The sequence below is a fragment of the Botryllus schlosseri genome, chromosome 5, assembly GCF_051294905.1.
Source record: "Botryllus schlosseri isolate E-star chromosome 5, Bs_hap1, whole genome shotgun sequence".
Classification (NCBI taxonomy): Eukaryota; Metazoa; Chordata; class Ascidiacea; order Stolidobranchia; family Styelidae; genus Botryllus; species Botryllus schlosseri.
The window spans coordinates 18587691-18614222 of record NC_137240.1 but is presented as its reverse complement, the minus strand read 5'-3'; the positions used below and the strand labels follow the sequence as shown (position 1 = coordinate 18614222).

Here is a 26532-nt window from a genome sequence, read left to right as displayed (position 1 = left end):
TTCAAGTTAATTAACTCTCTAGAAAATATGTTGATTTTCGAAATACTTTTGAGTCACCTTAGAGCTCGCTCCCGGTCCTATTGGGGAGTTTGGGGTGTGGCAGTTACGGACTTGGCAAGAATGCAAATCGTTGGGTGCGACGAATAGTCCTGCATAGAGGTGGGCAATCGGTGCATTATGAAGTAACAAGCAAATGAAGTATGATTTATAAAGAAAGTCATTAGATCTTTTCATCGCAAGCCTTATTTATATTGTCTTCCAATATCTCTTCTGAAATTTGTTCTAAGAAGCAAAACAAATGTAATGGTGAGTAATCGTGATTACTTTTGAAAAGTAATCGTAATCGTAATCGACTACTTCCTGATTTGGCTGTTATCGTAATCGTAATCGTAATCGCGGGTGGCGAGATAGCGCAGTGGTATAATCCGCGGCTGCAACACCCATGGGTGCGGGTTCGAGTCCGACCGAGGTCGACTTCCGAATTCCGATGCCTAAATGTTGGAGGTTTACCTAGGCTCCTCCTCGTCACCTCATCCGTGTACGCGGTGCCTAGAGGTGGGCCGTGCTATAAGTCGGCAGTTACGGAAAATAAAAAGAATACCGGCCTGGTGTAAATGACCATAGTTGTCGACAAACACCATGAATACCCCAAAAACAAAACAAAAACAAAACAATCGTAATCGCGGGATTCACAAGTAATCGTGATCGCAATCGATTACATTCGAAAAGTAATCACCCCATGTCTGCTGTGGTCCAATCCTTAATTAAGATTTCACGGCGTTCGATGAGCGCGTTACCACAAATTTACCAAGATATCAATTCATTAGGGTTGAGTACATGGTTAATGCCGATAATGCAAGTCTTCTCGCTTCGACGAACTTACGCGTAAGCTTTACTCTTACACGCTACGTACACAGTACGCACGTATATAATAACGTAAAGTCACTAAAATTTGACGTTGAAGAAAGTAGTGGGGAATCTCGGCAGACTGGGCCGCGGGCTAAATTACCATATAAGACGGGAAATTGTCCTTGGGTCAGACAAAATCCCGTCGCGGGCCGTATGTTGCCCGTCCCTGAATTAGAGTGTGCTGTTGCATCATTTGCAAGTGTAGTATAGATGACGCGTTGCATATTTTTCTCGTCATACCGAAAAAAAGCAATAGGGTAGAGTTCGCGTCGTAAAAGTGCAATCTTGAAGAAATGAGTGTCAGAAATTTCGCACGGGGTTAAGAATAGATCACGCTTGACCTCAATAGCACAGAGATAGATGAAGTGAAACGATCTAGACCAGCGGTTCTCACCCTTTTGGGTCATGCGCCCCCCTTGGCGATGATCAGAACAATTGCGACCCCTGACCCTCCCTCCTTGCACTTGTCGTTACGTCAAAAAGAGCACATCATCTAATACAGAGGTAGGCAACCTTTTTGCTAATCCCGACCGCATTTCCATTACTTTCGTAGCCTAGGGTCGGGTTTCAGGGCATAGCCGTAATGAACTGGACGCAAAATACCTGTTAATCTGTCCATATCCATTCCCGGCGAACTCCGGACTATTTTACTTTTCACTGTATTGTACGCACCGAAATCACGAGTGGCAATGATGGGAATAGTTGTTGGGATTGCATATTGTCGCGCGAAGCGCGAGAATTTTTCTGATTCACGAATGAATTCCGTAATTGACAGTAGCAGTATCACATATTGCTATCAAATATTTATTCTTTCTCAGATCGTGTGATCAGATTCATCGGTAGGGTTCATGGAGGGAGTGCTATCGAAAACTTAGGGCAAGTTATAAATGATAATGCATGTTCGGGTGGTCCAATTGTTATTAGTCACTTTGTTGCATGCTGTTATTTCTTGACTCCCCCCATAATATGAAAATATATTAAAATCGCCCAAATGTACCACAAACAAATTTCTTTCGCGAGTAGCACACGATTCCGATTCAGGCTCAGATTGAGAAAGGTGCTAATATATTAAAATCGAAAAATGAAGTTATGTTGAATTGCGCGGGGCGCGAAGAAAATCACAAGATTAATTAAAATCTCTCAACAATTTGACAGTGAATTCGTAGTTTAGATTTGCATGTCGACGGCCGCCAACACATACTAATTGAATTAGCTGTCGATGGCCGCACAAATTCTCATCTACGGCCGCAGGTTGCCCATCCCTAATCTATTAATAGTATACATATGGTATGTCTTACGCCAAGTTTAAATACGCATTCCAATTAGGTCTTTAATTTCTGACAAATTTCCCAAAACTTGTTTGAAAATAGCTAAAAACATTGAACAGGACATAAATTTATTTCAAGGAAGGTTGCACTGAGACTAACCCTAATGCTGGTAGTGACTACAGAGAGCACGGCGTCGTTCTGTGCTACCATGCTAATTTTATCAGTTTTGGAATTGAATTAAATTGTTTTGATTTAGGGTAGCCTAACTGAGGGCAAAACCGGGCATCCAATACTGCATCTGTCTGTCTTAGACAGTTGCAGCGAACCGAGCTTTAGGCTCCTGCCAAAGCTCTAAATTAATGAATGACCTACACGTGGGAATTGCTCTAAATCTTCAAATACTATAAAAAAAATTGCTCAAATGAAGTTGAAATCAGCGTTTACTCCATTAAGTACGACTGCTGGAGTTTGAATTTGGCGAGCTTTCTTGAATACGAAATAAGTTTCATCTTCAACAATCGTCTTCTCAGAATGATTGTAAAACACATGTTTAGTCAGACTTCATATAGACTTTGTCAATTTCTCGCGCCCCCCTGAGAGCTTCCCGCGCCCCCAGGTTGAGAACCACTGATCTAGACTCTAGAGCAGTGGTTCCCAACCTTTTTCGGTGGCAGGGCCAAATTTAGAATTTCAGAGTACGGTCGGGGCCGCACGGATACCAGGGCAATGAAAGGAACCCAAAATAGTCACCAAGATATGAAAATTCGCATTGTTCCGATCATTCGCTTCACGCCATCAGCCATTGTGTTGCAGCGCTCCCGTTGTTCAGAAAAATCAACCGTTGCTGGCTGTTTCGGAATAGTTTTATTGCCCTGGCGAGATTTCAATTCGTATTTTTCGAATCAGTGCGACACCTCCTTTCGTTAAACACCGTCATATCAAATTATTCGGACGCTTGGGTCGCGAGCTATAGGACCACCAATTATGCTATTTTGCCGGCTAAACAGTACGCATCTCGGCGTATTCAATCGTGAGTCACTTGTTGCACATCTATCCGTAAATTAGTTATCAATACCCAGGGCCGTAACAGCACTTCGCTGCCCCACCCCCCAAAAAACGTTGCTCTTGGCCCCGTTAGGCTAGATGGCTGTTTACCGCTATTTATCATCTAAATCGGGTGTCCGTCTTAGGCAGCTTCTCTCGACTAATCGCGCAAGGCGCGAAAAATTTCTATTATTGATGATTGAATCGGTCAATATAATCGGGAATTGAAAATATATTGGTATCAATTTTTATCCTCTCTCTGCTCACGTAATCAGATTGACCGGTTGAGCCGAGTGAGTTGTGTTTGAAAAGGTAGGACCACTCAATAATAATTAAACATCTTCGGGCGTATACCCGTTGGCAGGATCGAAACAGCACTTCACCAGGCCCCTCGAAACACTTAGGTCTTGAGCTCCCATAGGGTGATAAACCGACCCCGCCGGGTTGTTCGCTTCTGCCACGAAATCAGGATCACCGTTTAGTGAGCCAGCGTGGAGCGCGAAAATTTTCGACAATTCAAAATACCAGGTTAACAAGATCGGGAATTCCATATATATTGCTGTCAATTAGTTGTCCTCTTTGCTCACGTAATTAGATTTACCGGTAGAGCTGAGTGAGGTGTCTTGGAAACTGTAGGGCCCGTAAATAATAATTAAACATATTCGGACGGGCGGGCCCGTTGGTACGACTTCGTTACATGATGTTATTTCGTGACCTCCAGTCTGCTATATAAAAATATATAGAATCGCCCAAACGTACTAAACTAAAAGATGCACACGATTTCAGATTGGTAGTTCTTCACTGGCATATAATTCTTCCCTGCGGGATGGTAGCCTATTTGTCTCGTGAGGTTCAGATTGCCAAGACGGGAATATTCGTCGCCAGTCATTTACGCGCCTATGGTCGATTATACCTATATGTATTTTGTATATAGGCCTACATAACGAAGTTTCCGGTCAGCGTAAGGGCAGTCCTTTTCGGCCAAGGTTTTCTCGTTGTCGATCGTTCTGGCACACTTCTTGGAGTCGCATGTTATATGGCCTAAAACTTTGTCTTCGTGCGTCGTGGCGCGGTAATGACCAACGCCGATATGCCCACTTCTATAAATCTTGCGTATTTTATCTTGGTGGAAGAGTATTCAATAATGAAGGTACTTGGAAACTTAAAATCGCGCGCAGGGCGAAAAATTTTTGAAAAAGTTGCATAAAGTTTCATAAAATAATCTATAATTCATGCTAATTCATTAAATAATTTTGGGCCCCCTTCGAGGTCGTTCCCTCTAATTGGGGGACAAGGGGTGCTCCAGTTACGGTCCTGTCAATACCTATATCTATAGGTACTGCTCGTTCAACTGGAAAGTTAGTGCACATTTCATTGAAACAGCAGTGACGTAATCTTAGCAGTCCACTCACAACTTTCCTGCAATCCTTATTGAAAACTCCAGACTCCAAGCCGAGCAATACTATTTTACAAATATAATTTTTTTTTCATAAATCGATTTCTCAATATTTTTGTGGGGGCCGCAGAAAGGCTAGTTGGGGGCCGCATGCGGCCCTCAGGGCCGCGGTTGGGAATCACTGCTCTAGAGTCTTCAGATCAGAAGACATATGTACGGAACGTTCGTAGCCAGACATGGGGTGATTACTTTATCAATCTAATCGATTGCGATTACGATTACGATTACTTTGGAAAAATAATCACGATTACATTTATTTTGTTCCTTAGAACTAATCTTAAAGGATATATTGGAGGACTACATAAGGATTGCGACGAAAAAGGCTAATGAGATAACAATTTTCTTCATAAATGATGCGTCATTTGCTTGTTACGTCATAATGTACTCATTGTCCAACTTTCCAGGTAACGATGTATCGCCCCTAATGATTTGCGTCCTTGCCAGATCCGTAGCTGCCGCACCCCAACCTCCACAATAGGGCGGCAAGCTAGCTTGAAAGGAGCTCAAAAGTATTTCGTATTTTATTTATATCGTAACAGTGATTGATGATACATATAAATTCTGTGATAGTTATTGTTAGTAAATTAAAGATATTTTCATAATAAAGAAGAAATCGGAGTCAGGGTCATTTTCACAAACTCCGAATCCGAATCCAGTCAGCATTTTTTCTACGACTCCGACACCTACTCCAGCCACTATAGTTTTTACGACTCCAACTCCGACTCCAAGGCGTGCTAGAAAGATTCTCCGACTCCATTATGCGAAAATTTGACAACCTCCTACTCCGACTCTATTTTAAAAGCCCTGGTTCAATGGAATGCCGGTTGAGAACCACTGATTTACATGGTCACTATGTTGGTTTCAGGCTGATATAATTTGCATGGATTCCTACTTCAGAATGACCAACTCTTGTTTTAGGCTTTTAGTAAGACACCTTTGGACTGTCTGATACAGAGAAGAAGATCACTCCCAATGCATAACGGTAGATGACATCAAAAAGAATTGTATGATACGGGTGTACGCACATAGAGGATTGATCTCAGCCCGAATAATTTTTTTTGCAATAAAATTAGCAAACGATAGGTCCCATGCGGTAGCGACCAAAGTAAATCCATTTCAGCAACGTATACTTTGAGAAACACTGACGTAACCGATACCATTGCTAGCTTGATAAGCAGTTGGTGTGATTCTTTACTTGAAACGATATTTTTGACTGGCAATATTCAGACATTGACATATCTTGGCACCCTAGATAGGGAAAGGTTGTCCACCCTTCTCTTCGATATACGAATTTGAATGTGAAACAAAAATACCCAAAGCGAATATGCTTAAATTTAATAAAATGTACACAAGAAGAGCGGGCTCAGAACGCAGAAATGTCTATTACGATGGTAAAATTCCACGAGTATGAGTATGGTTATTGCGTAACTCTGCTTTCACGCAAAAATAGTCAAAATGAGCAACTTATGGTATCAGCAGTTCAGTCAGTATTTTTCTTTGTACGTTTAGTATATCGTGACGAAATAGGCCATTCTGGAATTTGTTTTTTTCGAATGTTAAACATTAACGAGTGTGTATATGATTGTAGACTAACATATTAACTGCCCAAATGCGACTAAGCTGTTTGTTGCAAGCAGTAGGCACTCGGGTTATTTTATACAGCCGTTAATAAGTCAGTACGGACATGGGACAGGGGAACTTGGGACGAAATAACTTGCTAGGTATAGGTGGGTCAGTACTATATGTAATCTGTAAGTTATTTTAACGGAAGTGCAGATCAGCAGTGACTTTTCGACTGCTTGCCTGATCAATTATATCATTTTAGACCAGTATTTCTTAAAATTGAGACAATGACATAGTTTCTATGACTGTTGCGAAATAATGATCGGAGTAAATGATGCATTCTTGTACTCTGAATGAGTTACTATCAACTGTGTTAGACCAAAATACAGCAACATCATTATATTTAAGGGCAGGGTTGTAACCAAGTAAAAAGGCTGAAGTTTCCGAGTCACAAGTACATCTCACTCTTACCGTTTTGACACGGGTCGAGTCGAGTCATTTCCATAGTTTGCGAAAATGACTCGAGTCAAGTCGAGTCACCACAAAATCTTGACTCTAGTCGAGTCATTACTTAGTCATTACAACCTTGTTCAAGGGTACTAAGATTTATCATAGCTGGAGACTGTCACGGATATTATGTACGTAAATAAATCTCATTGATATATATACGTATTTCACTAAATACTTGAAAAAATAACGTTACAATATTTCAATCAGTTTTCCGTCAACCAGACCTTGTGAATTCAGAATAATGAGTTGGAATATAATATTAATAATTTATCTGAAATAAAATTGCTTCTTGTACGATTTTCGCTTGTAAGCAATTGAGTGCAGTCTTTCAGTCTTCCAGCAATAGTCTGCTAAAGTATTTTATTCTCATCCAGCCTGATAACTTTCTTTTGTTGTTTTGATGTCTTGCTCGTCACGCTAATTACCAAGATGATCAGGAAATATGTCAAGAAGGCTGAGCATGAAGTGAACTTTATTGCTCATGTTTGCTACAAGTTTTTCCCTATGCAGATACCAATTTCTGGTCAGCCTGTTTGTACAGGTTCTGCAATTTTTACATTTTGTTGACCAGTGTTTCGCATGTTAATAACCTTAGCCTACATAGCCACACGTCAACTATATATATAAGCGGATCATAGCCATTTGCAGTTTGGGCATCGGAATTATTTTGAATCATCGTCCTTCAACATGGGGTCGTCACGTCTTGGAAGCGGGGTAGTTCTGTGCCTAGCATTGGTATTTACTATACTTGCATTGGCAACGCCAGTTTGGATTGCTTCCCCGAATTTATCTTTCGGACTTTTCAAAGGTCAAGCAGGAAGTGTTTCGTTTGATGGTGAGAAATTATTGGCATATCAATCTCCTTTTATATATTGAAAGATAAAGAATTATTTACGCGTATTCAACTAACATTGAATAACACGGATAGGCTCTTGGCTACTGGCAGTCTCGGTTCCTCGTTGTAACGATTCTTCGCTACTATACATTATTTCAGAAAATCTTCAACGACGCTGAGATGCGCGACCTATCATATCGGCACATGTGTTGATAGATTATGTGAATTTGATTATGATGCTGATGATGGGCCTTTCAAAATTGTTGTCCAGCTGGAATGAAGCTTTAACATGCCAATTCCAATTCGCCACACCAAGATTATTTCACGACATGATTGATATTTTGACAGTTGCCAAAGGTGATGCGGAAAAGGTAGCCGTAGCATTCTTAGTACTCGCAATGGTCAGTCTGCTCGCTGCTTCCATACTGGTAATAATCGCTGCGAAAGTCGAAGAAAGGGACAGATTGGGGAAAATTGGTGGGGCATCTGCAGTTGTGGCAGGTACGTAGGCCTATCGTGGGCATAACGAGGAGCGACAGCACAATTTGATATGAACTAAAATAAATGAGAATATTTTTCGCTATTTACAGCCTTGTTTCTCCTCGTTGCCATGGCTACGTACACAGGGCTGGCAAAGGATCTGGTTGCTTCGCCAACTATCAAGTGGGGTTACAGTTATGCCCTTGGCTGGGTTGCATTCTGCCTTGCTGTTATTGCTGGACCACTTGCTATATTTGCAAAGTAATATCGTCGTCACCCATCTTTCATTCTACAATAAATATCCATGATTTATTGGGTAATTAATACAACCATCATACTGAAAATAAACATTTATCGGATCGCATATATCAACAGCGGCATATATTTTAGAAGTATGGTCTAACTCAGCGTTTCTCAACCGGGGGTCCGCGGACCCCTGGGGGTCCGCGAAGCATTTCCAGGGGGTCCGCGAAGCCTCTGAATTTACAAGATCGTTTTCAACCAAATTTGTATTTTTTTGAATTAGGAAAATTACGAGACAGTTTTTGTTCATTTGCAGTAGATAACTCATGTCAACAGAATGGCCGTCAAAGATGAAATATCCTGCTGGGAAGACTCATTTTGGCTGCTAATTGCCAATATCCTACTGATATAAATATTTAGCTGTATTGTTGGGGATTGTGTAAAAAATAAATAGTTGTATTAGTAAGGTCAATCACCGTCACTTGGATATGTTTGCAAAATCCTTTTTCTCCTGTGATATACATAACCACTTTTCCATAATAACTTCAAGATTGGCTGCTAGATAGAAATGAACAGGCTTGACGTTACATGCTCAATAAAAAATTGTTTGGTGCCGAAATTCGTGCGATCATGCCCAATATTGTGTCGTCGGAAGCGTTACCCGTTATTATTACATTCGTCACCACCTTTCTTTGTCTAAATCTGTGGTTCTCAAACTGAGGGGCGCACCCCTTTGGCGGGCGTGAAAGAATCTGAAGGAGGGAACAAAGATGTGGTAAACTGAAAAATAGTTTCGCGCTTCGCGCGATTTACCTGCAGTTCGTTGTTGTTGCTATAAGTTTAGCCCGAATTTCATATTGAAGAATTCTCTCATCAACCGGCATAACCATTAACCATCTATGCAATCAAACTATCCATTGGGTTTGTAGCATTCTGGTTTCATTTTGTGTTTTAACAATAAGGGGCACGAATTTTTTCACTATCCTAAAAGGGGGGCGTGTATAAAAAAAAATTGAGAACCACTGGTCTAAATGGATTTTCAGCATTCGTTCATATCAAATCGAAGGTGCGTATTTTCAAGGCACGACCACGTATTTCAATAAATGCAGTTGCAGAATTCGCTTTGAAATGATAAAATTCAACCCAATTTCTACATGAATAGGATGTCATTTTGAAGAAAAGCTGTTTATCACTAGCCCTATCATTTGCACAAGACAGACGATGATTGTGCGAATATTGAGCTAAATTTGATCTAAAACGTCGGGGGTCCGCGGGGTTCCTTGACGGCCCAAAAGGGGTCCTCGATGACAAAAAGGTTGAGAACCACTGGTCTAACTGCTAATAGATCCCGGCAGATTTGTGTACCTAAGTGATTCTGTTCCTAATCGACTATTACGATTCGTATCAAGGCGAGTACATTTGTGTATCAGTCACTCTGATGTATTAAGAGTATGGCTGATGTGCAAAGCTCAATTCAAGACCAAAAACAAAATACTCTCATTCCTCCAATACGTTAAAGATAACTCGGCATTTTGGATATTTAATTGCTCTTGTGATAGTGTTGTGGTTTTATCAGATATATCGTTTCTATTGACTAATGTGTGCGGCGGTGTACTACATATTAGAGATGTTGCAGCTCGATCAGTCAAGGTTTTTTGGTGGCAGAAAATATTGAAACTATAATTACCGTTGATAATATAAGTTTTAGTGAACAGGGGCGGATCATTTCAACACTATAAAAACTCTACTTTCGGTACTCTCCCTCGAGACATTACAATTATTCGTGTAATCGAATAATTGGATCGAGCGCTACTGCTAACATATACCCGTAGGTCTACTTAAATCTGTACGATTGAATAGGAACCCTCCTAGACGTAGAAATGTACGTTCCACAAATACACTACGCAATATTTACGAGATAGGTAAATGTAGGCTATATATGTTTTATAGGTCAATAAACCGGATAGATATCACATTTTCTTGACATCTGGTGGGAGAAAAAACATGAAGCAATGCTCACATATGTCGGTATATGTGATAGTGAGTGTCTTTGTTTAGGAGAAAGAGATATGCGTAATACATTCTTACAAATACACAATAACTATTCATTGCTTTAAGCATCGGGATTTGTTTGTTCGTATCATAACTGCCAGACTTATGTCTCTTTTGTAATAATATATTTTTTCGTTACTCTGACATACGTCATTGGGCGATACGAGCGTGAATAAATCACGTTGTTTGAAATTAGGGCGGGGTTCCTGTTCAGCATGTGCAGTTTAACTAAGGATAGTTGGTTTCAGACATGGGGTGATTACTTCATGAATGTAATCGATTGCGATTACGATTACTTCAGAATCACGCGATTACGATTACGATTACGATTACAGCAAAATCAGGAAGTAGTCGATTACGATTACGATTACATTGCAAAAGTAATCACGATTACATTTGTTCTGCTTCTTAGGACTATAATTTTAGATGATATATTGGAAGACAATACAAGGATTGCGATGAAAAGGCTTAATGAGATATCAACTCTCTTCATACATCATGCGTCATTTGCTTATTACGTCATAATATACCAACTGCCCAACTTTATAGGGTATGATTTATCGCATCCAACGATTTGAATTATTGCCAGGTCTTTATCTGCCGCACCCTAAATTCCTTAATAGGGTGGGGAGCATGGGGAATCAAATATTTCGTAAACCAACATAAATTATAGAGTATTTCCGAGAATTTCATTAATTCTTGAAAATGTTCTTCGAGCTTCGCGATTCAAATGTCTCTAATACAGGGGTCACCAACGCGGACCAAATGAGTCGCCCGCGGTCGCTGTAGCAAATATCCAAATGAGAGATTTGAAAGTTGAAGCTGACATCATATGAGCAGCAGTTGAACGTGGGTCGGCCGACCCCAAGGAACATACGAACGCAGTCGCTCGGGGCATTGCTCGTCTTCGCCCACGCGGCGGCTCAACGGTAACCTATATAGTTAATATTCCCGAGTCTCGACGCGGATATTGGCGCTTCGGCGCGCACTGCAGCAACGCAATCGAGCCCGGAGGAGCTGGTGTGAGTCCCGGCGAGTGAGCAGTTTTTGTTCTTGGTAAGGGGTGGAAACCCGGCCCAGTGCTCTGATGGTCTTACTCTAAGTGAAGAATTCCAACTGAGCTCGGATAAACGGCGGGAGTAGGCGGTAACCCGTCGGTCATCGCAATAATCAGTACACATTACACAAGAAGTAGCTTTTTGTTTCAAAACGGTTGCTGACCCCTGCTCCAGTAGATAGCTGGATTTGAAATGCATACCTCCCCCCTCAAGAAAAAACATGCATAGGCTATTTTATGGGAACAGGCATTACGGAGCCGGTCATTACCGCGCCACGATCTCACAACACACCAACACGCAACTCCACGGGATGTGATACCAATGAAATACCTTGACCGAAGCTTAGGGTGTTCGTCCATTGTCAATAGCCGCGCTGGGTGGGCGTGACTAATAAGTCCTGTCCTTCCAATCTGAGCCCACAATGCAAATGCGACCCGGCGCATTCACAAAGGAATAAAGCCATGAAAATTTGTGTACGCGTCTCACGAAAGATATTCTTTTAGTCTGCTACTATTGGGCGAGTACGATATCTTATCATTCTACTACAGACTGGAGGTCACGAATTAACAACATACAATAAAGTAATTATAACAACATACCAGATGCTTTAATTATGAATTACGTGCCCCAGTTCTACAGGTAAATCTGACACTCGGGGCTGAGAGAGGTTAAAATGAATAGTAATATAATGCAATTACCAATATTATTGACGAAATTCAGTTTTGAAAATTGACCAACGGTTGGACTGGGGGACGAATTGCTGATTTGGTTCTGATTCTAGCTACAACCCACGCTAATATGTCAGGCTATATAAGCGGATGGTTATGGCGACATTTCCAAATGCCGAGTAACGAACTGTGAAATAACGATTGGCGCCCGTTTCAAGTAGTTATATGAGAATAAGATATAGTGAACATAAAAATTCTGCCTTCAACTTAATACATATACTGCAAGCTGCTGTTACGAGGAGCGGCTGAGCACGGCTCGGTTATGATATATATCAGCAGCTGTTTATTTGTAATGCTTCGTTGTGGAAACTGCAATGTTTTATTCGACGAGTACAAAATTCCGAATCTTTGTCAGATGTACGACATACGTGCGTACATAGGCCTACTGCTCGCCAAGCAGCAACGGTAAAACTGCGTTTAACTAAGAACAACTAAACATCAATACATAAGTTACTATTTGAAATTTATAGGCAGAATGGTGATCAATATCCTGCTGCGAGGTAGGGGCGTCTGTAGTGTATTGATAACCCGATATACACCACGGGGTGTTCTTACAATCACACTACAATGTCCATCACATGTCTGTTTACTATGTGTGGATACTTCTTACGCAATGACGAGCGGAGCTAATACTTCTGACGTAATAATGGGTAGTGGCGTTTGAAAACCAGACGTTTGTGCAATCGTTAACGTGGTATATTATCTCATTCTTGTTCACGAATATTCAGTTTGTGTCATAGTCCTTGTACAAACAAAAAGTAATCGTTCTTTCACAAAGAAATCGATTAGATATGGGAAGTAGTCGATTACGATTACGATTACTTCGAATTTTTTCCGAATGTAATCGATTGCGATTACGATTACTTCAAAATGCTGTAATCGTCGTAATCGATTACGATTACTAATCGCGATTACCCCATGTCTGGTTGGTTTCATCGAGCTAATCACTGATGATAACATTTATGTGGATTATCACCGTAGTCGTCGGCAATAATTTCTTTTGCATGTGATCATTTCGCTGTGAACCTTACATGAGTCATGAAGCAATTAATTCCATTTAAGTTATCCATCATTTTTTAATCCCAACAAAGCAATTTACCGGCAAACTGCATGAACATATTTTGACATGGTCGTATTAAAATCAGTTGGAACAGTTTGTATTATGAAAACGTCTGGATGCAAAAACTGTACGTGACTACTGCTATCGGGCCTAGGGGTAACGAAAGTCTTCATATTACAATTGAATAATATAGTCACATTGAAATAAACCGGAATATTTTCGACTGATTCTCGTCAGTGATATCGTACAATACAGTGCTTTTCAATGTGTGGAATCATACGCACTTGTGCCGATGAAACAAATTGCAGTGCGTATGATAGATGGGATTCGGATGAGTGCGGATGAAAATTTTAGATATCACCACTTAACTCAGGATTTTACCACTACGATATCTCGCTACTAACTTTGCTCTATAGAGAAACCTTTGCACTCGTGACCACTTGGCGTGATTGTCAATTCTATACCGCCATGTTGCATAAAATGAAGCAGCTCAGGAGCAAGTGCGGAGTGAGATTGAGCGTGTGAATGCTCAATCTCTTGCGCAGCAATGGCCAATACGCTTGCGATTTGCGCTGCTCCTCACTTGCTTCCAGACGGAATTGCTGCGTCACGATGCCAAACTACTTTTACAATGCAAAGTTCGAGGCTGATTTTGGGGGCTTCAAGGACTAGGAGAATATTAAAATTTTGGCAACCAGTATACCGGATTAGCTTCCGACTAATAACAATTTTATTAAACTTCGCGCGTCAGTCTAAATCAGGTGTCGCAGACACGCATTTGGATTATAAGTAAATTCGATAATATTTAACCGTCACATATTTTGAAAGCTTGAGATCCGTTCTAAAACTATACTCCAAAAACTTGAAACTACTCGTCAAATTTCACGATCACATGACTTTCAAAAGTTACCATGCGATGAAAGATCAGCTATTAATGTAACATCACCCGTTGACGATTCTTGACTGAAAATTGTGAGTCGGACGAGGGCGTGATCATTTTAAGAATTACTTGAACTCGCATTGAATGGGTGATAAAATAAAATGACTTGAGTTAGGACAGGTCTAACATTACAAATCACAGTATTATCTTGCGACTCGGAACGCCGTAACTTGGCACAATCACGTACCCGACAAGCCATGAAACTGTTATGGGAAATGGTAACTTATCAAAAGGTCTTACATTGCGTTGCATATCGTATTTGGCTATCTAAGCAAGTCGGTAGCGCAACTATTGACATCATGTTTCCCCTTGATGTAAAGCTATAGTTGCATCCTGCGTCATCTTGGGTCTCTTTATCAATGTTATAATCACAAAATAAAAGTGGCGAGTAAAGAAGTGGTACGCTCCACGGCTGTAACACTAATGGATTCTTCGGCCATAGGACATTTCTAATGCTATAGCATATTAAACAATATATTAAAAGTTGTGTTTGATCAGTTTAAATATGGGGAAGGTAAATCTAATGCCGATCAAATCAGACTTTGGTAATGACATGATCAACAGCATAGTTATCACGAATACGCCCGTAGCCGGGATTAGGCTGTTCTGCTCCAATGCTTTGATATCAGTTCAATCTTTGTTAAGTTCTGAAATATTCTACCGATAATTGTGGTAAGTCAAATGTCCCCTAACTGCAAAATTGTAACGCGACAGCTTTTTCGCTTTCATCGTGCATCATGTATAGTCTGGCATGGTGTAAATAACTAATTATTTTGACAAACTATGCCACGTAGGGCCTACAACAACAGTTTTATTCAAATATTCAAAAGTTTGATTTTTTCGTGCCAGGCACGAATTCACTATATTTCCACGATGTGTGTGCAATGCTAGTCTATATGATGCAGTCAAAAAGACCTCCTTTGGAATACATTGAACAACCCCATTTATTGATGCTGCGGCCTAGGGTTGGGAATTCGGGATCAAATTTGAAATCCCGGTATCGGGATTTACCGGGATTTTCGGTTGTCAATTCCGGAACTCCCCGAGATTAGCAAAGTATTAGACTATAATACACATACAAGATACACAAACAACATCTATTCCTTTTATTATTGACGCAAAAAAACATGCTCCCGTGAATACGAATGAAAATCAGCCACCCGAATAATGAGCGTTTAAATTCATGTACAGCCTGTTTCGTGTAAATGTAGAAGTTGATTCGTCCAACGTCGTGCATTATTCCGTTTCATTATCATAAGTTCTTCTTCTACTACTACACACTGGCGGATTCTTTTGCTGTGCTCGACCACCAAGTCCCAAGCCCGTTTGCAGCATATCTTGGCAATTCATAGTCGTCTGCCTTCAAGGCCCGACGAATTCACTCACTATCGGCAATTTGATTAAATGTAAGCCCGTCCACAGTAGGGAACTGGCTAAGGAGTTCATCGCGGCGAGGCTTACGCTATTTATAAAAGGAATCGATCTTCCTCATCTTCCTTTTTGCCTGATCTTTCTTTGACATGTCCGATTGAGTCACGCATGATTTAATTTTTATCATGAGTATCGTTATAGTAATTTTCCGCAGTCTTAACAGTATATGGCCCTGTTTTCCAAGTATCACGACTGATAGACTAAATATAAATAATGTGGTAAGTTTACTATTCTTCGAAGTTACAATGAAATGTCTGTCTTGGCGGTCCTATTATCGAGTCATATGACTTGGTTCGAGTCAAGCACAATGACTCGATTCAAGTCGAGTCACCAAAAACAACTCGAGTCGAGTCAGAACTCGTGTAATTACAACCCATCCGCATGCTGCTCGCATGCCGCGTGTTTGGGACCCCTCAGTTATAGCGTACAACTGAACCTCGGCCAGTATAGTGAATACATATTTATATATGTTGCAAGTTGCGCTGAGAGTGCGCTGTTACATCAGGTGGAAGGAAATTAGATGACACATTGCATATTTGTCTCGTAATTGTCAAATAAATTGGATTACGGTAGTGTTCGCATCGAGAAACTGCAACCTTAAAGAAATGTTTGCCAGAAATTTACGCAAAGGGTTACTAATCGATGCCGCGTAACCTCAATAGCACAGACACAGACGGAGTAGAATGGTACAACCCGTGACAATCTTGTTGCTGCAGTTCCAGAACGGTCACTTTTTAAGGAAAGTGGCTGCTGCACAAAATATTTTTCACACTTGCAATTTTCATATGAGACTAAATCATGTACTCATGGCAAACGTAACATACCCATTAAAAGTTCTTTATTGCTTTCATCAGATTTCGATAAATTGGACTTCAGCGCTTGCATTTCTAGAAGTAATCATATTGTCAACATTGTCATGATCATTATACAATGTAGTTTATGGATTAAGCAGGAAAAAAAATCGTGGTTACTTTTGCAGGTTCGCAGCAATTCCTTCGTAAAAACATAAAGTTATTGGTCTGTACGAGACATCACACGATAGCTTCAATATGTCCAAATCATCAGTCTCGAAAATCGTGGATACTGGTGCTATTGTTGCTCGAAAGCAGGATATAAGAGGCGATGAATACCTCCAGAACCTTTTCCCGTTATTTCATACCTTGTTAACAATGTCATATGTCTTATGAAATATGAAATTTATGTACCGAAAATGGTTAATTGTTGTCAATGTTACTGCTCTAGTAGAAGCAGATGTAACGGCGTAGGTTTCTACTCGATTACATGTAGATGAAGTAATTTTGAAGACATGTTAAAATTACTTCAGGTGAAGGCAAAAAATCTAGATGTATAAAGTACTTAAGTAACTAGTCTCAAACGTAGATTTGATCGATCGTCTTTCGCAAAATGACAAATGACAATACAGATAAATGCAATTCATGAAAATATATCAACCTATCTAGTTATTGTGATACAGGTACTCCGTCTTGAAGTTTTCATGACACTTTCACTCACATAAAGGTGATGCAAGCCAATCCAAATGCTACTTTCAACATTACAAAATCCAAATCGTAATGACTGAGGTGTTTTGACTAAAAAGTGTAGAAGTTATAGTAACAACAGTACCTAAAAAAATTTGGGTATTGACTATTTCTTAAATATAATAATATTACCACACCCATTATCGCATCACAAAGTAATGAATTACCTGAGGTTGTTTTCTTGTTTTCGTTCTCAAGCGTTGAAATCCTTGACGCGTAAGATGTGATATCTGAAAACAATGATCGAGACTGTAGCGGATGATTAGCATATATCGTGTCACGTTAATGACAGGCACGAACGAAACTTCACTTCCCAAACACTTATCCGATCATTGCCTTCATATAAGATGCTTGTTCTCATTAAAATTCAAAAGGGGCGAGGTAATGCGCTATACCTTTTGCAAGAGCAGCCACGTTTTCGTCCATTTTCATATTTTTATCATTCAATAATTAAAATGATGTAATGAAAAAAATCATGTTAGTCTCGACATACATACCGTACAAATGACCTCGGGTCTAGTCCAGTGATCCCGAGCCATGATGATGGCTCGTAATATCCCGTACATGTCTATCAAAAGTTGAGATTTTCAATAAGGACAACGGGTCAACCGGTCAACAGGTCAACCGGTTATGGCATAACTGCCTGATTTTACCAATAATAAGTCGTTACGGGATAAGTTCGCATTACTTTTATAAGTTAAAAGCAGAGGTGTTCAGTAATGAAGTACTTCTACTTTTTTGAAGTACTCGAGTAGTTTTCCGCTACTTGGGTACTTACTCAAGTAGATCTAATTTCCCGCTACTTCTACTTCTACTTCGTAATATTTTGTGATCTACTTAATTACTTTTCGTTATTTTCAGTTTGTTAAGTAGAAGTAGTTTCATCCTCCAATCAGGAAGATGGTCTGATGAATTTCGTGGCTGTATTCACGGAGTATCAACATTTAATTTTCATAAAAGTTGAGAGCAGAGTCCAGAATTTTCGTCGCGCTTCGCCCACAGTGTATATGGAGTGACCAGTATTATTCACAAAATTATCGATGAATATAATATAGGTAGTGGGTTGCGTGGGTCCGTTCACACTGAATTGTCGCCCATATGAAATATTTCATCACAGTGTATATATATGGCCTATAACGTCTGGAACTGATGTTTCGCAATCTAGCATTTACTTATCTTATCGTAATCTAGCAGTCCATGGCGTGTCCTAATCTGGATAAGTAGACTCTGACATTTTTATAGCTTTAGACCTGTTTTAGCAGACCACCTTGAGACTTTTCTGGACTAAAGACATGAAATACATATTCCACTTTTAGAAGTAGTATTTATATTTCTCTTTTTATTCGCAGTATCATACTTTGAGTTGAAATTAGTTTCAGTTCTTTTGCCTGAAGAACATACATGTTGAAGTTTAGAAGCAAGGGTAGTAATGCCTTTAATTTCCGGAAATAAAGCTACACAATATGGCATTTTTACGATCCATCATCAACGTGGACAAATCTTCGAAATTGCTACTTCTACTTGGAATTGAGTAAATATTCACAGCGTTACTTCTACGGTGATATTCTGGCTGCTGCAAAATTGGTTTTAAGCTGTCCACTTTAATCTGAGACGATGTCATATTTACACTGCCGTGTCGTATTGAAAACCATATAGATCAGTGGCTCTCAACCTGGAGGGCGCCACCAAGGGAGGTTCTCTATATATAGACCGAATTTCATATTTTTTAATTCTCTCATCAACAGTCATAACCTTCCATGCCATCAAACGATCTGTTGGGGTTGCTAGCATCCCGGTTGGATTGGGTGATATGACGATAAGGGGGCGCGACATTTTTCACTATCATAAAAGGGGGCATGTCTAGCAACAGGTTTAGAACCACTGATCTAGATAATACTTCTGCAAACGGGAACCAAACGTTATTCCGCCATTTATTTCACGGAAAGTTACTCTACTTCAACTCAATCGCTTATCATTCGGGCGATCATTTTTGACATCTCCAAAAAAGTCAAAAGTTTGTCAAAATTATTTCCAAAGTCAAATTTTTGTCGCAAACTGCATTTCGTTGGTGCCGTAAACTTTGCACTATCGGTGAACTGTTGTAGAACGCTCATTTCGTACTCATTGTGAATCATTAACCAATAACCATCGAATGAAACGAAAAAGTTGACATGGCGCGATGACCTGAAGCAAGTTGATGTTTTAGTAGGTCCGTAGTCACGCCGATATCTAAAATCTAAATCTGAAACCTGACCGTGAGGTGGTCATTGGCCCTTATAGCACAATGGTTCTCCACGTTCGCGTGTAACGCGAAAGGTAAACAAAGCTTTTATTTAGGCCGCGGTCTAAAGAATGCTATGTAGACAACATTGTATGTATGAAGCAAAAATCGTGTGACTAGCACTCCAGCGGTAAACACTGAACTTCAATCTACGTCAGTGGTTCCCAACCGGGGGGTCCGTGGACCCCTGGGGATCTGTGAAGCATTTTCAGGGGGTCCACGGAGCCTCTAAATTTTTAATATGATTGACAACCTAATTTTATTTTTAATTAGGAAAAGCATGGGCCTGTTTCGCTTCATAGCTAAAACTTTAAAACTCACGTCATTGAAATGGTCGCCTGAGATGAAATATCCGACTGTGCAAACTCATTATTGTCCAATTACCAATAGCCTTCTGTTGCAAACATATTGCTGTTTAGAGATGTTTTGTTAGGGTTTATGGAAAATGAAATCTTGGTGAGGGCAAGGTCAAACAGGCAAACATTTCGGATTTGGAGTTGTCAGTCTTAGCAAATTAGTAAACAGTCGTTTGAAATAGAAATTCCTGAATTTTACTCCGAATCTGTCCCAATGAAGGAATTGAAACCGTGCCACGAAAACTATTTTTTCCTGTGATATAACCACTAAACAACTTCAATATGAGATGCTAGATAGAAATGACTTTACATCGGCTGGATGTGATATGTTTATTAAAAAAACTCACACCAAAAGATGTCGTCGGAAGTGTTACGCGTTAATATTACATTTGCCACCCATATATCTTTATGGGAATGGATTTTCGGCATTCGTTCATATCAAATCGAAGACGCGGATTTTCAAGAAATACAACTGGAAAATTCCCTTCGAAATGATGAAGGTCTACCCGATTTTTACATATAGTGTGCTGTTATTTTCAAGAAAGGTCATTTTTTGGCTGTTTATCACTAGTCTACATTTACTATTTGCACAAGTCAGTTGACGGTTGCACGATAATTGAGCTAATTTTGAACGAAAACTTGAGGGGGTTCGCGGGGGTCCGTGACGGTCCAAAAAGGGTCCGCGAAGACGAAAAGGTTGAGAACCACTGATCTAAGTGCTATAATATAATTATTGAACTGACGACGATTTCGAGTGTTGCAACCTTTCCATTTGTTTTACGTTGATTTGGGTGCACATCGCCTGTATAGGTTCGTACTACATTGTCTTCGAAACTATTTACACAATTATGGCATATTTATACAATTTTTAATATATTTTTAATGACCTTTTTTAAACCACCGTCCAAAATATGTTACAAACAAACTGTTGTAAAACATCATTTGTTTATAATGAAACCCTATGTGCACACAATGGAAGTACCTGCTTGAATGATTTTCATTTCCCTTTTCAATTCGTTGCATCCCTCCCCGTCTTGAACGGATGTCCTCACGCAAGTAACAGGATATTCATTAGCGGTCAAACTAGGAGACAACAGTCCGGGATCGCATTTGGCCAGATGACATCCTGGCCGTGCTCTGCAGCGCATTTCCACGTGCTGATCTGCAGCCGAAATAATCCCCAGTATGCATGACGCGATTATCCCATTCGTTATCCTCATATCAGCAGAGCTTGTCAGAGTTATCGGCGTTTGTATACTCGATTCGAAGTAGAATTATCGATATAAATGTCTGCTTATCCTTACAAGTATGTGTAATGATATATAAGACTCGTCAAAACTATTTCGAGTGAAAATGGAAAATCAAGGTATTAAAAGTATTTCTAACAGTATTTGGTCTAGGTGAGGCATACTTATACTGCAGTTCACTTGCGAAATCGCAGGGCTCGGCTTCCCGGATGATGCAAAGTGTCTAATGGCAATACAAATAGGTATATTTCGAAACTACGTGACTCGTCAATAGCGATTTCACTGGCAAACAACTTCTCACGTGATAGCGAAATCAAATTTGCGCGCTCAAAGTAAAATCAGTTATACCCGCCAGAAAACTCAAAGCCCAAATACCGCAATTTCTCTGCCATTGAATTTCCCCGATATTGCAGGTTATAACGAATGTCAACTACAAATGAAGTCATATTGGAATTAAACGACATATCAAATAATTTATGTAGCCTCCAGTAAATCGTTGCATTACTTGATTTTGCCCTAGGGCGCGTGCATTCCAAATATGAAAGCCGACAAATATCGTCAGAAGGATTGTCAATAGACCAACTCTAAAGCAGGATTCTATTGAGCGTATGTTTCACATTTGCTCATATTTACGATTACATCCTGCAAGTAACGTCAATGGCACATTAACGTGACTCTATGAGTCCGGCCAGTAGGGGTCTAAGCTTTTCCGAGGCCACTTACTGGCCACTTCCGTTTTTTCATGGCCGACCACAGCGAATTTCATGACCGGTCACAAGAATTCGTCATGGCCGGCCAACATCTCGTGACCAGTTTGTTATTTTCTCACGTCTAGTTGGATTGAAATTTGGTATTTTCATTCATTTCGACTACTCGAGTCGATAATCCTTGTTTCCGCTATCGTAAACTACCACCGAAACACAAGTTACCGAAACATTCGAGATGGCAGTGGTGGAGCGTACAGATTGCTCGGTCAGACCAGCGACTTAATATTAAATCTGGTCCTCTAAAACTACCCTTCTCGCGCACGATGCACTAACATTTCGTGTAGATATCAAATGAAGATGCAGAGCACATAGCCTTGCAGTTTCTTCGCATCTCTATCACCCAAACACTTGGTGGAAACGAAAATATACTGCTTCCCACCCCTCTTCATGCATTTCTACTTATTTTGCTTCAGAAAGTTCGTTCATTCGTTACCAATTTCAACGCATGTAAAAAAATGAAGATATGAGTACAATCATTCAACTATACATGTAGATATAACTGAAATAGTCCAACACGTGCTATTCACAAAACGCACCCAGCGAGGCGTGGGAGAGTATCAAGACCAGATGTACTTTACAAGGAGATAAGTCGTGGACTACATTCAGATGTTCATACTGTACTGCACGATTGGCACTCTTTTGTGTTATCACAAATTGTCTCTGTAGATTAATTGGAGGATGCGTTCCAATGTTCCTTCCATCAACCACAAATACACCGTGGCTATAGAATCTACACAGGCTTGGCCAGGGCTTTTTTCATCGAATGTAGGTGCTGCATGTGATGACGCAAGGTATCTGGAGTTGAAAATACCTTGTTGCACAGAGTACACGTTGGTTTTCCACATTATCTAGATTCAAAAGTAAGAGTCTATAAGTTCATATTCTAATACAAATTTCATTATAAGGCAGGTGCAGTTCGGTCCGATACACTCCCCATTATTTAGCAGCCTTCTCCTGACCTGACGACGGCATTGTCTTTACCTCTCACTGACATGTTTATATTGTCACGAGAATAATTATTCTGGCCGTGATGAAAATTTAGTAAGACGTTGCTGCAATATTGATCAATTCAGTACAAAATTGAATATTTGGCAAATAGCCATATCTTATAACCAAAAGAGCCATATATGGCTCGCACGCCATAGGTTCCCGACCACTGCCCTAGGTCCTAGAATGTACTATATTGTCTAACGCAGAGGTCTCAAACACGCGGCCCGCGAAGACATTTATTGCGGCCCGCGACGCCATTTTGGAATTTCATGTGTTCGACAATATATTCAAGTGCCATATATCTTTTTCAGATTTAAGAACTTAAAGTTCATTCTAAAACTACTGCAAAAACCTGAAATCTCGAGAAACTTCACTATCACATCACTTTTAAAAGCTATCCTGCTGTAGAAGAACAGCTATTACGTCACATTTTTAGGATATGGTGATAAAACACGACCAGTTGATGATTCGTGACTGAAAATTGTGATTTGGTTTGGTGCGACCTTTCGTAAATTTACTTGATTTCGGATTGACTGGGTTATTAAATAAAAATGACCCGAGTTGAGTCAGGTCTAACGTTAAAATCAGATAAGGACTTGCGACTCGGAACGGTGACTTGGTATTCTTATACTGACTTAACAATCTATCAAACTGTCATGGGAATAGTAATATATCTAAAGGTCGTAGCTTGCGTTGCGCAGGGTATATGGGTATGTAATCAGGTCAATATGGAAACCATTGGCATTCTGTGACCCCTGTGACGTATAGTTGATTACATCCTGGGTGTTGTTTGTTCTCTTTATCCATGTTATTATTGGTGGCGAGTAAGGTAGTGGAATGCTCCACAGCTGTAACACCAATGGATTCATTGGCGATTTGACATTTCTATTCCAGGTGTTCTTAACCAAAGCTCCTTAGACCTCGCCTATATGCTGTGTTATATTTTCTGAGCCAATTATTCAACTAGAAAATATTATTCGCGCAACGCGCGATTTTATGTAAATACGCTTTCAGATTTTAATATAGGTACGGGTACAATCAGAAATTGTGTTGAAAATGGACAGGGAGTACGAGAAATCTTATTGAAAGCACACAGGGTACGATCGTTAAAAAGGTTAAGAAACGATGCTATTACTATGGCACAATAATTAATATATTCAAGTTGGTAATTGATTTCTTAAAATGATCGAAGGCAAATCTAACGCTGATTTAATTTGACTTTGGCAATGACAGTTACAATGGCCTACCTATCACGACTATATCAGAAACCCGGATTAGCCTACACCGCTCAGATGCTTTGATATCAGACCAATCTTCAGTAAATTTTCCACATAAAATTGCGGCATGTCAAAGGTCCTCTGCACCAGCTGCTATATTATAACCCGACAGCTTTTATGATGTCATGACATGACGCGTCCTCTGACACGATGTCTCATTATTAACAAATTATGCCCGGCACAAAAACAATTTTATTCAAATACTTGTAAATATGATATTTCCGTTCCAAGTGGGGATAGTACAATAGTGAATAACATTTTCACGATGTTTGTGGAATGCCGCCTGTCTGCAAGGCACCTTCAAATCAGCCCTACTTGGAAATTATACATTCAATATCCCTAATATTGATGCTGCGGCCCGCGGCGTCATCAAAACTAGGAAATTGGCCCGCGAGCACATTTGAGTTTGAGACCTCTGGTCTAACGGGTGTACCACTCGGATGCGGTGTACTGGGATTTACCGGATTCGCATTACAACGGACCTATAACTAGCTATCACTATAAATAGGCGAGCTCATACTTCGGAACAGGTCTACCGGATGTGCGATATCGTACAATGCTCAGGTCAACTGTACGCAGCTTGTAATTTACATTCATTTTGTTACGTCATCAGCAAGTATTTCCCTTCATCTATTAATCGTTGGTAATGGACTTATTGTTTCCTTTTGGAGTAGAACAGGATGGAGTTAACATGTGTTCAGATTGCGATAACTGTCTATTAATGATTCTCGAGAAAACCACCGCGATAGCTTCAAAATTTTGAATTGGTTCTACCTGCCAGATGTTTATAAATATGGCAGTGTACAGAATTGCAGAGGCATAGCCAGCGGGTCTTGGGGTAGAGTTTGAGTAGCACTGTGTTGGATGATGGTCCGGGAACCTCAAGCCCTGATTAGTATTTAGCATTTCCTATACATTGCAGCCTAGCTCATTCTTGTCTCGATTAGGCCGGCAATGGCCAACCCGCAGGACGTACGGCAGCATGCAGCCGTGAAACTGTAATTATAATGATACGGCCGTCCACAAAGAATATTTGTACTAGCGTGTGTTGGCGGCCGCTAATGTGCAATTCGAATTGATTCCAATAAATTTTGGCTATACCGGCAATCTTAAGGGAAGGTCAAGAAATAACTATATGCAACAAAGCGATCGATTAACAAAATCGGAAGATGCATCATCATTAATTTTGTGAATTAAATTGTCGAAGACACCTCCTCCATCAGCTCTACCGGTTACCCTGATCACGTGGAATGAGAATGGATAAATACTTAACAGCAATACATGTGAAACATTCAATGTTATCGACAAAATTCAGTCATGCGGTTGAAAAAAATTTTGCGCTCTGAAACGAATCCCAATATCTTTTACTAACAATAATACTCGCGATGTGGGTGCATATAAAGTAGCCTAAGCGTGTGTGGCTGTTTTGCTTATACAATTAGAAACTTGTATACGCAAGTTATATGTCTAAAAACAATGATGACCCAGAACACCATAAGGTCTCCCCGCGGAATATATTGGATGGTTACATGGACCCCAAATCCACCAATTCTGTGATCTCTATCAGATTAAAATTAAATATTATATCTTATTTCTTCATGACCTTATAATGCCATCTGGTCTAGTTGTTGCTTAAAAAGCTTCCAATGGCTAAATCAATAATAAGTTGAAGCAAGGAATTAGGTTTTCAATAAGGACAGATGCTCTAAAGGACAATGTAGTTTTATAGTTGTAGTTACGATATTTACTTTTATTATTGAACCTCATTGAGACAGCCGCAGATCACGAAAGCGTCCATGGTGTGCGGTTTAACAAAACTGCCTCTGGATAAAAGAGATGAAAACGGCGTTTCCGATGCTTGCTGGGTCAAAGAAACTGTAGAGCATTTTGGTCGTCCTTGCCCGAAGTTTAACTGTTTAATGAAAACTCTCATTGAGACCGCTGAGCGAAATAAATTACCACTAACGCCGCACTCATTTAATCACTAGGCGTAATTGCGCACATACTAAATGACCAGTTATTCAATACACAATTTTAAGTGATAGGGACATTTAAAGAGGAAAGAGCCATTGACATACAAGAACGATTATTTCCTGATGTTGTCCTGGGGCGCACAATCAAGTAGGCAAGTCCCATAATGCTGCTAATATCAAATCCTAATGCAGCAGCCCTGTTTGCTACTGCCATCTATAACGAGGACTGTGCAGTAACAATTACCATCTTATGCTTGGTTGTCTCGACGAGCGTACAGCTTCTTCTACCCTTCCGATGTGTTGTTATATTTTTATTATGGATAATACTGTTCGTGCTGTGATTATGCAATAAACAGTCCGAACTATAAACAATGGGATCTACCATAACATAGCTCAGTCTTTGCTTCCATCATATTCTAATGTAGCTCCAAGCGAGATGCCGTTGCACACTGCGCAGTGCACATGTATTTGATTCTATTTAAATCAGCTCTGAGCACATTTGATTTTATTGTATATGCAATGCATG

At 40.1% G+C, this 26532-nt stretch overlaps 2 protein-coding genes across 2 annotated transcripts in view; one reads left to right on the top strand and one right to left on the bottom strand.

Annotated features, from left to right (window-relative positions):
• LOC145439847 (fibrinogen-like protein A) overlaps positions 1-21114 on the bottom strand; it is a 38602-nt gene extending 17488 nt beyond the window's left edge. The window contains exons 1-3 of the mRNA XM_080317496.1: positions 20735-21114; positions 17283-17345; positions 16402-16464 (exon numbers count right to left, since the gene is read on the bottom strand). Coding sequence (XP_080173622.1) covers positions 16402-16464; positions 17283-17345; positions 20735-20972 — 364 coding nt within the window. The 5' untranslated portion in view covers positions 20973-21114. The remainder of the gene's footprint in view (positions 1-16401; positions 16465-17282; positions 17346-20734) is intronic.
• Positions 7306-8429, top strand: LOC145439864 (epithelial membrane protein 1-like). Its single transcript, XM_080317517.1, has 3 exons — positions 7306-7585; positions 7934-8086; positions 8176-8429. Exons 1-3 carry the CDS (start codon positions 7438-7440, stop codon positions 8328-8330), a joined length of 456 nt encoding a protein of 151 aa, XP_080173643.1. The 5' UTR covers positions 7306-7437; the 3' UTR covers positions 8331-8429.
• Positions 21115-26532: the final 5418 nt, after the last annotated feature.